Source organism: Danaus plexippus (assembly GCF_018135715.1).
Source record: "Danaus plexippus chromosome 3 unlocalized genomic scaffold, MEX_DaPlex mxdp_34, whole genome shotgun sequence".
Taxonomy (NCBI): Eukaryota; Metazoa; Arthropoda; class Insecta; order Lepidoptera; family Nymphalidae; genus Danaus; species Danaus plexippus.
Genome location: NW_026869846.1, coordinates 1,175,660 through 1,189,094, shown reverse-complemented (window position 1 = coordinate 1,189,094; position 13,435 = coordinate 1,175,660). Strand labels below are relative to the sequence as shown.

General features: G+C 39.8%; 2 protein-coding genes across 5 annotated transcripts in view; both read left to right on the top strand.

Moving 5' to 3' along the window:
* LOC116766893 (neurogenic locus Notch protein) overlaps positions 1–9,955 on the top strand; it is a 70,339-nt gene extending 60,384 nt beyond the window's left edge. For 2 of the 4 annotated variants that reach the window (XM_061527047.1, XM_061527045.1), the window contains 19 exons: positions 31–144; positions 225–381; positions 612–844; positions 988–1,133; positions 1,384–1,532; positions 1,627–1,776; positions 1,885–2,024; positions 2,109–4,381; positions 4,462–4,670; positions 4,816–5,016; positions 5,226–5,394; positions 5,565–5,766; positions 6,056–6,221; positions 6,476–6,587; positions 6,751–6,876; positions 7,108–7,222; positions 7,498–7,611; positions 7,747–7,854; positions 8,077–9,955. In XM_061527047.1, the coding sequence (XP_061383031.1) occupies positions 31–144; positions 225–381; positions 612–844; positions 988–1,133; positions 1,384–1,532; positions 1,627–1,776; positions 1,885–2,024; positions 2,109–4,381; positions 4,462–4,670; positions 4,816–5,016; positions 5,226–5,394; positions 5,565–5,766; positions 6,056–6,221; positions 6,476–6,587; positions 6,751–6,876; positions 7,108–7,222; positions 7,498–7,611; positions 7,747–7,854; positions 8,077–8,270 (5,078 nt within the window). In that variant the 3' untranslated portion in view covers positions 8,271–9,955. The remainder of the gene's footprint in view (positions 1–30; positions 145–224; positions 382–611; positions 845–987; positions 1,134–1,383; positions 1,533–1,626; positions 1,777–1,884; positions 2,025–2,108; positions 4,382–4,461; positions 4,671–4,815; positions 5,017–5,225; positions 5,395–5,564; positions 5,767–6,055; positions 6,222–6,475; positions 6,588–6,750; positions 6,877–7,107; positions 7,223–7,497; positions 7,612–7,746; positions 7,855–8,076) is intronic. The other 2 variants (XM_061527048.1, XM_061527046.1) reach the window with 2 other exon arrangements.
* A 1,006-nt stretch (positions 9,956–10,961) lies between these two features.
* On the top strand, positions 10,962–13,402 carry LOC116779662 (octopamine receptor-like). Its single transcript, XM_061527101.1, has 8 exons — positions 10,962–11,049; positions 11,290–11,523; positions 11,683–11,950; positions 12,194–12,335; positions 12,403–12,467; positions 12,552–12,638; positions 12,710–12,813; positions 13,069–13,402. Coding segments are annotated over exons 1-8 (1,080 nt in total). The 5' UTR covers positions 10,962–11,048; the 3' UTR covers positions 13,248–13,402.
* The last annotated feature ends 33 nt before the right edge of the window (positions 13,403–13,435 follow it).

Genomic DNA, 13,435 nt, shown 5'->3' with positions numbered 1-13,435 from the left:
GCAAAATTTTACTTTTTACTATCGCTCCAGGTCAGCGATGCGAGCGTGATATCGACGAGTGTAGCTCGAACCCTTGTCAGCACGGTGGAACGTGTCATGATAGACTGAATGCTTACAAGTGTGACTGTGTGCTGGGATTCACCGGTTAGTAGATCACTGTAAACACCAGTCACATTTATCAATCTTTTCATATATCAAGGTTATTAATAAATTATTCTATCCAGGTGTGAACTGCGAGACCAACATCGACGATTGTGCGGGCAACCCTTGCCTGCATGGCGGGTCGTGCATTGATCTCGTGAACGGATACCGCTGTGTCTGCGAGCCTCCACACTCAGGACGCAATTGTGAAAACACCTTGGACCCCTGCCTGCCTAACCAGTGAGTTACATTTATTAATGAAGATCAGTTTTATTTAACACTTCTCGTCAAGTGTTGTTTAAAGAAGGACCAGAATGTGGATCTCGCTTATTATAAAAAATCTTCTTCGTTATTCATATCATATCTGTTTTACTGTCTCATTTCTATAATTTTGATGTCTGCGTGATAAGGGCGATAGCGGAAAATTTAACTGACCTTAAAGCTTATCAATAACTTAATTTCTGGTACAGATGTCGTCACGGTGGCCGCTGCATGGCGGAAGCGTCTTACGCGGAGTTCACTTGCCAGTGTCCCGTGGGTTGGACCGGAGCCCTGTGTGAGCGGGACGTGGACGAGTGTGCGGTCACGGCGCCCTGTCATAACGAGGCCACCTGTCTTAACAAGGAAGGCTCCTACGCATGTCTCTGCGCGAGAGGATACGAAGGCAAAGACTGCGCAATCAACACAGATGATTGTGCTTCATGTGAGTGCAAAATATGTTACATTTGTTTTTCATCTCTATGCCTATTTCCGACAATAGCGTGGATTGCAAGAATGAAATATATTTGATTCTATCTATTAAGATTTATATGAAGGTCGGCATCCTTATTGTATAATATTCCGCAGTCCCATGCCAGAACGGTGCGACTTGTTTGGACAGCATAGGTGACTACAACTGTGTGTGTGCGAGCGGGTTCGCTGGAAAACACTGTGAGGTTGACATAGATGAGTGTCAGTCGCGACCCTGCATGAACGGCGCTACTTGCAACCAGGTAAGAGTTATGGAATTCACTATTTGTTTTGGGATACTCTTACTGCTTTGCCGTGAGTAGAATTCAACCAGTTCTTCATTTAACCAGTTTTATCCTTATAACCTAGGATCCAGTAGTACGGACTCATCGTTCATATAAACATAAATTGTACGTTGCCATCGTGTGCTGACTGTTAATCTACCTAAAAATTAATCGTCAATCACAGCAAAATCTTTAAACTTGTTTAAACTTACTTACAATATACTTATAGTACGTGGCCTCCTACACCTGCACTTGCCCATTGGGTTTCTCCGGCATCAACTGTCAGACTAACGACGAGGACTGCACCGAGTCTAGCTGCATGAACGGTGGCACCTGCATAGACGGCATCAACTCCTACAACTGTTCCTGCCCGCCTGGGTAAGCTTTGTTATACTCAAAAAATTAAATTTCCACACTTGATGTCTTTCCCACAAAATAATCGACTTATTATTAATAAAAATTTTCTTATTAGGTACACTGGTTCGAACTGCCAGTTTCGTATTAACATGTGTGATAGCTCACCCTGCGACAACGGCGCTACATGTCACGATCATGTTACTTTCTACACCTGCCACTGTCCTTACGGATACACCGGGAAGCATTGCGAGGCTTTTGTGGATTGGTAAGATAGTCGGTCATTCGTGCTAAAATTTAATGTCTATATAATCCGAATAATCATTAATATATTATTTTATTTTGAAAATCAATTCATGGACTTATTTCATATCAGGTGTGAGAACAACCCGTGCGAGAACGGTGCAACGTGCTCCCAGAAAGGCCCACAGTATACATGCACGTGTTCACCTGGCTGGTCGGGCAAGCTGTGTGATGTCGAGATGGTGTCTTGTAAAGACGCTAGTATACGGAAAGGTATGTAGAGGTTAAGTTTAGTGTGACCGCTTAGCATAATTTCAATATATTGATTATCCTTAACACTCTTTCAACATTTTCCAGGTGTGAAGTTAAAGCAGTTGTGTAACAACGGTTCTTGTGAGGATATAGGAAACTCCCATCGCTGCCATTGTCTCGATGGTTACACGGGCTCCTACTGCCAGAAAGAAATCAACGAGTGTGACTCCGCCCCCTGCCAGAATGGAGCCGTTTGTAAAGACCTCGTCGGTACCTACCAGTGCCAATGCGCTAAAGGTTTCCAAGGACAGAACTGTGAACTTAACGTCAACGACTGTCTGCCTAATCCGTGTCAGAATGGCGGAACATGTCACGACCTCATAAACAACTTCTCCTGTTCCTGTCCTTTCGGAACACTCGGCAAAATATGCGAAATTAACGTCAACGACTGCAAACAAGATGCTTGTCATAATAACGGCACTTGTATGGATAAGGTTGGCGGTTTCGAATGCAAGTGTCCTGCTGGGTTCGTAGGTCCTAGATGCGAAGGTGATATAAACGAATGCTTATCAAACCCGTGCTCAAACCCTGGCACTCAAGACTGTGTACAGCTCGTTAACGATTATCACTGTAACTGTAAACCGGGCTACATGGGCAGGCATTGCGACGCTAAGGTAAACTTCTGTGCTAATTCACCATGTCAAAACGGTGGTATTTGCACGGCTATTCAAGGTGGACATGAGTGTTTGTGTGGCGATGGATTTTATGGCAAAAACTGTGAATATTCGGGCTACGCGTGTGACTCGAATCCTTGTCAGAACGGTGGCTACTGTCGAACATCCGAAATCGGTGACTATGTTTGCGACTGTCCATCCGGATTATCTGGTATTAACTGTGAAATCGATTCTATGAATGAATGTCTGAGTAGTCCGTGTAAACATCCTGAAGCTCGCTGTATTGATAAACCTGGTGATTTCCTCTGCTACTGCCCAAGACAATGGACGGGTAAAATCTGTGAAATACACGATCCCCACTCAAGGGGTGGTTATGGAAGTCCCGTGTCGGGGGTGTATGGCAAGAACCCTGCGTTAACTCTGCAAGAACTAGACTTAGCATTCCAAAGGGAACAATGTGTAAAATTAGGATGCAAAGAAAAACAGTCGGACCACCACTGTGACGAAGAATGTAACACATATGCATGTGACTTTGACGGAAATGATTGTTCTCTCGGTATCAATCCATGGGCGAATTGTACTGCTCCAATTAAATGTTGGGAAGTTTTTATGAATGGCGAATGTAATGAAGTATGTAATACACAGGCTTGTTTATTTGACGGTCGAGACTGCGAGAAATCCCTGCAGAGGTGTAATCCTGTATACGATGCGTATTGTCAAAAGCATTATGCCAATGGTCATTGTGACTACGGATGCAATAATGCTGAGTGTAATTGGGACGGTCTCGATTGTGAAAATGAGCCACCTGATTTAGCTGAAGGTGTTATGTCTGTCATATTACTTATGGACATGCTTACGTTCAAAGAAAATTCCGTAGCCTTTTTACGTGATCTGGGCCATCAACTACGGACTACCATACTAATAAAAAGAGATCACTTGGGCAATGAAATGGTATATCCCTGGAAGGGTTCGACAGACGTCGGTCTCCAAGATACCGAATTTGGAAAGAAACACCACATAGTCTACACAGAGAGAGGTCAATCTGGAGTTCAAGTTTATTTGGAAATTGATAACCGAAAATGTACTACAATGTCTGGTTCCGAATGTTTCTTCTCAGCTAGAGAAGCAGCTGAGTTCTTGGCAGCAACAGCGTCAAAACATTCATTATCTCCAGACTTCCCCATTTTCCAAGTAAAAGGTGTCAATACTCCGGACAATGAACCATTACCAACAAACTCTAAATACGTTTTTATTGGTGTAATTATGATTCTTTTACTGGGTCTTCTTATTGGGGTACTTGTCACGGCTCAAAGAAAACGTGCCGCTGGTATAACGTGGTTCCCAGAAGGATTTATTCGCAACAACTCCTCAACCCGACGTCGTTCTAGACGAAGAGGACCTGATGGACAGGAAATGAGAAATTTGAACAAGGCTTCCATAGGATGTATCGACGTTGACATCAATGGTGGTCACATGGGTCCGCCACACTGGTCCGATGAGGATGACGATGGCTCAGCTCCTCCCAGAGCCAAGAGAGCCCGAGGCCCTGGGGACACGAATGGAGCACCAGGAGGCTACGCGTCGGACCATACAGCGATTACTGATTATGAAGAAGCTGGTCATGAACCTAGAGTATGGACGCAGCAACATTTAGATGCGGCGGATATTAGAGTGCCGCCTAGTATGATGACACCACCTGCTATCGTAAGTTACTTTTTCTTCAATATATATATTTAATATCTTAAACCTACCATTCATTAAATTTGTAATATTTTCTTCTATAGCACGACGGTCATGTAGACGTGAACGCCCGCGGTCCACTTGGTATGACGCCTCTCATGGTGGCGGCCATACGAGGTGGAGGTTTGGATACTGGCTCGGACGTGGAAGACGAACAGACTGCTCATATCATATCGGAGCTGGTAGCACAAGGAGCTCAGCTTAATGCTGCTATGGACAAGACTGGAGAAACTAGCTTACACTTGGCTGCAAGGTAAGGAAAAATTACAATCAAATTTATAAGGAATTAATAAAAATGAGTTCATGAATTTAATTGACATCTTTATTATTTGATAATTAAAAACAATTTTCTAAAATTTTTAGCACTATTATTTTCAATAAATAATTAAATTCCATAGATACGCTCGCGCGGACGCTGCCAAACGTCTACTAGACGCAGGTGCTGATGCAAACTCTCAAGACAACACCGGACGGACGCCGCTGCATTCCGCTGTGGCTGCGGATGCCATGGGCGTGTTCCAGATCCTGTTGAGGAACAGGGCCACCAACCTGAACGCGAGGATGCATGATGGCACCACTCCATTAATATTGGCTGCCAGGTAAGTCATTGGCAACTGTCTTGGTCTGATACGTCACGCATTTATTGGAAGATCTATCTTCTGACCTAAATTCTTTTTTGATTTTTTTTTTCATTTAGAACTTGTAGCTGGATATTAGATTATCATATAATAGTTTTCAGTTCCAGCTGGTTTTATTATCATATTTTATAGAAATGAATAGATTAATATTCGCTGGTTTCCTTCTCTAGGCTGGCCATCGAAGGTATGGTTGAAGACCTGATCAACGCGGATGCGGACATCAACGCTGCCGACAACAGTGGTAAGACAGCGCTTCACTGGGCCGCTGCTGTCAATAACGTGGATGCAGTCAACGTGCTGTTAGTCCACGGAGCTAACAGAGACGCTCAAGATGACAAGGTATTGATAACAGATCATACATAAGTAGATGTCACTTTCTGATTAAATATGATACCAACTTGGGTTAAACCTAAATATCTGCAATTCTATTAAGAAAATAAATTATTTTCAGTTCTAGCCATAGGAATTTGTCAAATATTTTATCTTATGTTCTTCCACTCCTCTATCAGGACGAGACACCTCTTTTCCTGGGTGCACGCGAGGGTTCGTACGGCGCGTGCAAGGCGTTGCTGGATGCGATGGCCAACCGCGAGATCACTGACCACATGGACCGTCTCCCGCGGGACGTCGCCCAGGAACGGATGCACGACGACATAGTCAGACTCCTCGACGAACACTGCCCGCGACCGCCTCAGCATCACCACCTGATGGGTACTTATATATACTTCTATATCTTACCTATTTTATTAAAAATTTATCAACTCCAAATTTTGATGTTCCTAGCGAAGGTAAATAGTTTCAAGAAGTTTGATTTCAATGGAATGTAAGTGTTTGATATCAGAGACAGTGTGCATTTGAAGGGGAAAGTTTTACAGACTTAGGACGTTTTCATTGGATCACGGGAGTTATAGCTACATACATGTTTTTAAACACATTTTTTATAAGTCTTACGAGTCTAATCACGACTAATATTCCAATACGATTTAATTCTTTGCAACAGGCACTGACTTCCCCTCTTCCACAGCGTCTCCGAACCCACATCCTCAGCTCATCAGCCAACCCACAGTCATCGCAGGGAAGGGAAAGAAAAAGCCAAGAGCGAAGCCCGGCCCGGACAGCCCTCAGGAGCAATACGACTCCACCATGCAACCCTCGCAGATACGACGGTACTTATATCATTTATCTATAATATTTCGATTCCTTCTTGTGATTTTGGTAAAAACTTGATGAGGTTCAGAACATTTCATTGCACTTGGTGTAATGAGAAATGAACAGAAAAACCCTAAAGAAAGAGGAATTTTTATTTGTGGGGAAGTAGATTTCAATATTGGGTAGTTATTAAATGAAGTTAAAAAATTCGTCTATTGATAAATAACGTTGGAATCATATAATAATATTCTAATTGTGAATACATTCATAGGAAACCAAGCGTAAAAAAGAATAACAAGAAAGTGGCCCAGGAGGTGCCGCAGAGCGTCGAGAGTTTGGGATTCAGTCTGAGTCCCGTGGAATCACCACTGCAAAATTTACAGGTGAATAAATCTTCGGCTCCTAGAACTCTGTGTAGTATATTATACTCAGATGGGCCTTAAAAATGTTGTCGCATGTTACTAAAATTCTAATCTCTGTGGTATATCATGTGTGTGGTGTAAAAACTCTTCCGTTACAATAGTTTTTAATTATCATCAACCCCAGGACCTGCCGTCTCCGTACGACGCGACGTCTTTATACTCCAACGCGATGGCTCAGTTCCCGCCCGTGGAGCAGCTCGTCCACAAACAGCCGCCCAGCTACGATGACTGCGTCAAGGTATATACACATGTATGTCACAGACTATACGATTTATACATATTTACTGTCTCTCATTAACATTGTGTCGTATTTCCTCAATACAAATCATAAAAGTTACGTTGACATCATGAAAGCAGTCCTTTTATCGGTGTTTTAATTGGTCATTACTCTTTATATAATTTTTTAAGTCTTGTTTATAGGAAAAATATATATATATTTTTTTTGTTTGTCATCGTTTCTTAAAAATAATGTTTCTTGCAGACGGGTCAGTCTCTTCAGTACGGGGGCGCAGGCTTGGGGGCCTCCTTGTCACCGCCCTACTCCAACCACTCACCAACACACAGCAATCAAACGACGTCTCCGCACGCTTACATAGGTACGACCTCTCATTTCCCCCTCACGTATAAGGAATTTAATATGTCAATATTAAAATATAATCTGTTAAAGCATATGCCTTAAAATACTGTTCGACATAAGTAACATACACCCTAGAAGTAACCTTGAAATTCAACAAATTTCAATGACCAATTCAATGTAATGCTTTGAAAAATTTAAACTATTCTTTGCCCTTTTTCACCTTGACCAAATTCAAATACATGTAACACACTTGTATGTTTGAGTAAATTTCATATCTCCCTGTTATTCCCTCAGGTTCCCCGTCCCCCGGCAAGTCCCGGCCGTCTCTGCCGACGTCGCCGGCTCACATGGCGGCGCTGCGTCATCACCACCTCGACGCAAACGCATACTCCGCTCTTGCGCATCTGAGTGAGTACAGATTGTCTTCATAACATTGAAATTAATTCGCTGTGATGATTAACGTTTGGTAAAAAATCGTTTAATTTCTGGTAAATATTAGGTTATTTTCGTTTTCGTGTTCTGTAACAATACGTTTCCGGCCAGGTGCGAACGGCCAACACAACGCGCAGCTGCAGGCGGTGATGACGCACGCAGCGGCTCTCGGACACGTGCAGGGAGCGCAGCACCCGGCCATCACCAACATCATGTCCGGTCAGTACATATGACATATTGCACAAAGTGACCAAAAATATGCGAGTGAATGATGAGAAAAATGTATGGGTATCTGAAAAGAAATGAAAAGAATTTCCTTCCTTTACCCAGACCATATGACCGCGACGGGAGTATAGTTTACATTGCTACATTTTTCACCAAACACTTAGCATGACGTCGAAGGTCTACTAAGCCTTATGTAACGTTTTAATTATTTTCCAGGTTTGTACGGCAGCTGGGGTATGGGTGACACGTTCCCGACCCCGTCCCCGGAGTCCCCCGACCACTGGTCCACGCCGTCCCCCCAGACCCCGCTCACGCAGTCCCCCCACTCCGACTGGTCGGACCGCGCCGCCCTCTCCCCCAACGACATACAACAGACAAACAAAGGCGCGACCGACGCCTTCTATATATAAACGACGAGCGCACTCCTCACTCATGACGCGGATAGGAAATGAAATTGTTGAATTATCGAACGCAAATGTTTGTAATTAAAATATTAGTATAGACTGACGCTGCGTGACGGCGGACAGCTTGCAGCTTACAGCTAACTGAGCTTATGATGGACGTGCGTCGATAGCTGAATAGTTCGCGAGGAGAACTCGAGGTGCTAGTGCCGTGGAGAGCCGTGGATAGACTGATTTGTATAGCCATGACTTATTTTAGAGAAAATTTATATGACATACCCATGACACAAGTCGCTTGGTTTATGCTGCGAGATATTCATTATAGTTTCTATAGCACCGCCATGACATGCCGCGTGACCAGCCCTCACCCGCGCCCTTGTTATTGTTAAATCCTCTTTTATTGTTTAAAACGTGTTTTAAAAATATTTAAAAATGGGAATTATGTATCCACTTATGAGATTGTTTTGCGTTCTGACGTGAAAGGAAATTATTTATGTGTGATTCTTTAGCACGTGATCCCTGTACTTTAGTGTATGTAGATTTTTATATAAGTTACGTCTAGTTTAAGGTGAACGAGATTGACGCTTGTAGTCTTTGAGTTTTCATTTGATATTTTGTTTATTTTTTTTTCTTTTATTTCTGGTACACGTCAATCTCCGTTCAGTGATTTCATACTTAGTTATTTCCGCTTATCATTCCGAACGCTTCCAAGTTCACTGGTGACTTATTTTATAGTTTTTACCGAAATCTATTTTTTTATCGTCACCACGAATATTCCAAAAGTACGCAACGTACGGTAAGATCTCATCATTCCATTGTTTGCTTTAAAGTGTTCTTTTTAATCTGTGGACCAACATGCTCAATTTTGTCAAATTCATCATTATCTATGTATTTGTATTATATTATCGTTAAGGGAATATTTTGTTAGCTAAGTTTTTAAAACTGCTGCAGACGTGAACTTCGCCTACATTATTGTAAATATTATATTTTAACGATTATTTAAATATAAAAACTCGAATCGTAAAATGATCTTCGTAGTTTTATATAGTTTTAGTTTATATTTTGTGTCATTGTTATGTGCCAATGAGCCAAGTTCTTTATAAAAAAAAATAATAACTTTTTTAAATTCGATGAAAAAACGGGCCCGGATTTTTGTTTAAGGCTCTCTAAAACAATTCTGAACCTTTCTCTAGATCTACTATGTATTACTAGTATAATTAAGTAGTGTACGTCATCGAAACGCGTGCTTCCTTAAAATGCATTCTTTTAATTAAATGAATTGTAATTAATAATAACAAATGAATGTTAGACATTGCATTGTAAAGTACAAAATTGAAGTTCGACTAAGTGTTGCCATTTTATTGAAATAAATTATTAAAGGAATTTATTATTAATATTAATGTCATATGTAAGATTTTAATGGCGAAAATATGGAAACGTACAAATCTTGGCACATTGTTAGAAAGGCGTTATGCATGTAAATTGAGGCACAAATTTGTCAATTACGTTGTGCCTTCAAATATGTATTAAGTATTGTAAAACTATTATGGATAGTATAAGTTATACAAGTAAGCGTGTAAATACATTTTTATTATTATTTTTATGAAATGCATTTCACTGTAAGATTTTAAAATTTGAGGAGAATAATTTTTAAATATTTTCCCCTAACTGACAATAAAGGAATAAACTTATAATTGTTTTATTATTATTATTATTCAATTATAATTAATGATAATAGTAACCCTAAAATAAATACATACCATTTTAAAATGCCAAAATATAAACCCGAGATAAATTAATTAAAAAATTACAAAGGAAACAATGCTTTTTTGTATGCCAAGAAATTTAGATGACACGTCGTATGTAGAAGGTAGCCATCAATTATTCCATACACAACTTACCTTCAAAATGTAAGCTAAAGAGAGTTGTTTTTTCTCGCCGAAATATTGCTCTTTTTATATTACTTTCTGAGCTCGGAAGAGAAAACTTGTTGCAAATGACAACAACGTCAACAATGCCGCTCATAATAAAAATTACATTTGTAAATCCAAGTACACACGCATTTTTTTATTGGCACGTTTCGCGTGCTTCAATTTAAACTGCTTTAAAAATTTCTTCTTCGAATTCTGGCCAATTATAGTAAATGTTATGTTTATAAAAAGTATCATTATCTTTTTATCATAACCATGTTTAATATTTGAAGTTTTCTTGTTTATTTGTTATGTCATTTTTAAAACAGCGGTAGCCAGAGCCGGAGCTATAAACAGCGTTAATATAAGATAACATAAATCCGGAACAACAAAACAAATTAAAGCAGTTGACAAAGAGTTTTGTTTGCTAAAATTGTTAAAATATAATCTTAATACTGATGAAATTAGAGGAATGTAGCCTTTTGATTTAATATTTGGCTGTGTAATTTAATGTTGAATTTTCGTTAAATGAGGTATTATTATAAATGCAATATATATATATAAAGTTAAAGTTGTTTCTTCTTCTCCTCTTCTCGACTTCACATAACCTGGAAAATATTTTTCCTTTTGTTTTTTGTTATACTCTTTCCTACAACTTTTTAGGCGTATTTAAGTAAACAAAAAAAAATCAAGCCATCAAATTATTTTGGATTGATTTCCATTTACGAATAGGGCAACATTTATAATAGGTGTTAGAATTGAAAACGTAAAAAATTATTCTACCCTCAATGCTTACTTCAAAAAAATTATCACGCGTTTTGTAAATAACGAATTTATTTGATAAATATATAATTTACTGCTAGCTATATATTTAACAAGTAAGTCAGATTTATATTTAAGAATTATTTGATTACACGTTGTGACAAAACCTAATGGTTATTAATATAAACATTCTTCTATAACGAAAAAATTTATTGAGTATAACTGAGTACTGAGTAAGTTATAGTTATGAAGTTTGTGAGTTTTGATTTTTTCGCATTGTAACAAAGATCGTGTTGAATATTCTTACAACGATATAACGTGCGTTTTCAAGCAAATACAAATCTACCAGTGTACAGTGGGTTTACAGCCGCGAGGCGAGACGACCACAGCATGGTGGTTAGCTGGTACGGTGATGGTGATTATCACCGTCGCCACGGTGGTAGGAAACAGTGCCGTGATGGTAGCTTTATGGCGCGTGAGGCGAGCTCCTTCACATTACCCGTTAATAAGTTTGGTAACCGCTGATTTGCTCGTCGGCCTCCTCGTCCAACCGCTGGCTGCTCTACGAGAGCTTTATGTATTTAATCTGAGTGAGTGAACTTCAAAAATCCTTTCTGTCGTCTCATATAGCATAGATACAAGTTTATCATATTTCGTATGATCGTATTTATAAGGTTATGGAAATGTTTTAAAGTTAAGGAGTGCCGAAAGTGTGTTCTTGCATTTCTTAACCATAAGTTTTCCATCAGATCGTATTATCTGCTCATGCTGGAGTATAATGGATGTGCTCTGCTGTACTGCTTCAATACTGTCCCTCTGCGTACTTGGTTGGGAGCGATGGTCAGGTATAACGAATCCTCTAGCAAGAGCCAGAAGAGCGAAAAGAGCGAAGTTGGTCGCAGGTCTCGTCTGGCCCCTCGCTGCTGTGATAGCAATACCTAATGCCCTTGTAAGATCTCATAAGCACTTCCATCCAGGAGAGTTAGAAAAGGCCTGCGAGGTTAACACTAATACTGGGTCAGTTTCATGTCGTTGGTATATTACTATAATATAAATTGATATCCAAAAGAGTATTAAATGCAAGGGGAGTAATTGTGATATTCATTGAAAAATATGAAAAACCTTTTTAAAAGAGTAAATTTCTGATGGAGAGGCGAACAGCATAACCTGCAAGAAGAGCTTTAATCAATATTAAATAAGAGTATTAATCATTGAGCTAAATACCTCACACCATGAACCACATTTACGTTTGTGTTTCAGATATGTTTTCTTCAGTGTAACTCTATCGTTTTATTTGCCGGCGGTCGTGATGCTGATGATGTACTGTTTTATCTTACGCGCTCTGTCCGCCCCGCCACCCGTGCGTGCACATCGCGGCCGTCCTTCAAATAACAGCCGAGGAGTAGGATATAAATAATTTTGATTGGATTGTGATAGTAAAAGATGAATAACTTTTGTCAATTTTCCAGAAAGCTACAAGCTCAGAGAGCACCACTCAACCAGGATCCAGTGCTGACAATAATCAAAACACTGTGTAAGTTTTCTGAATGTAAAAGTCATAGATTTTTTTTTATTACGAAATTTCATCGGATTCTTAGTCTTCGATATCTCTTTTCAGTAATTTATCTCCCAGAGGCTGTCATTTAAATCAGCCATCAAAAATCATTCAATGCACCGGTCCAGCTACAGGGAAATGCAGTGTCCAGTACGAAGAATATTCTTTTTTTCTTATATTATTCTTAAAATTTGAGGAGAAATTAACCTCTTAAATCTCAGTGCTAGTTTCATCAGTCGCCAGCGTCGCGCTACACGCATCATCGTGATGTTGATGACGCTGTTCTTCGTCTGCTGGACGCCTTATTTCGTGATGCTGCCATTAGGTAATAAATTTACGTGCTAATTGACCCAACACTTCAATAGGGATTCATCGTTGTGTAAAAATTTTCACCATATTTAAGATTAAACTTACATCATCAGATTGACTTGAAATCTAAGGTCATTCTAATTATTGGCCACTCAATTCAGCTACATGTGAGTTCCAGAAGAATATAACATTTTTCTTATATCTTATCTTATCTTTCTCTTATATATATCTTATCTTTCTTATGGTGTATATTTTTGCGACTTTCCCCCAGATTCCCTCTACGACTGTGTGTACGACAGCGGCTGGTTGTGGTGTACCTGGCTGGGATACATCAATTCCTCCCTGAACCCTCTAGTGTACGCGGTATCGTCTCCTAGCGTGAGGAGTGCGCTGCGCTCGTCACTTACAAGCAGTGGAAGGAACGACATGGGTTTAACAAGGCGGAATTAATGTGTGTTATATACATAACTATACCCCGGACTTTGCTTGCGTTTTGAATATTTACTCACAATCAGATTTATGCCATGAAATTTAGCTATCGTTAATTACATTATTATAATTTAGAATATCAGTTAACTCGTTATGTCTTATTATAATGCTGGGTTCTTATTTTAAAAGTCTTTTAATCACATAGATGA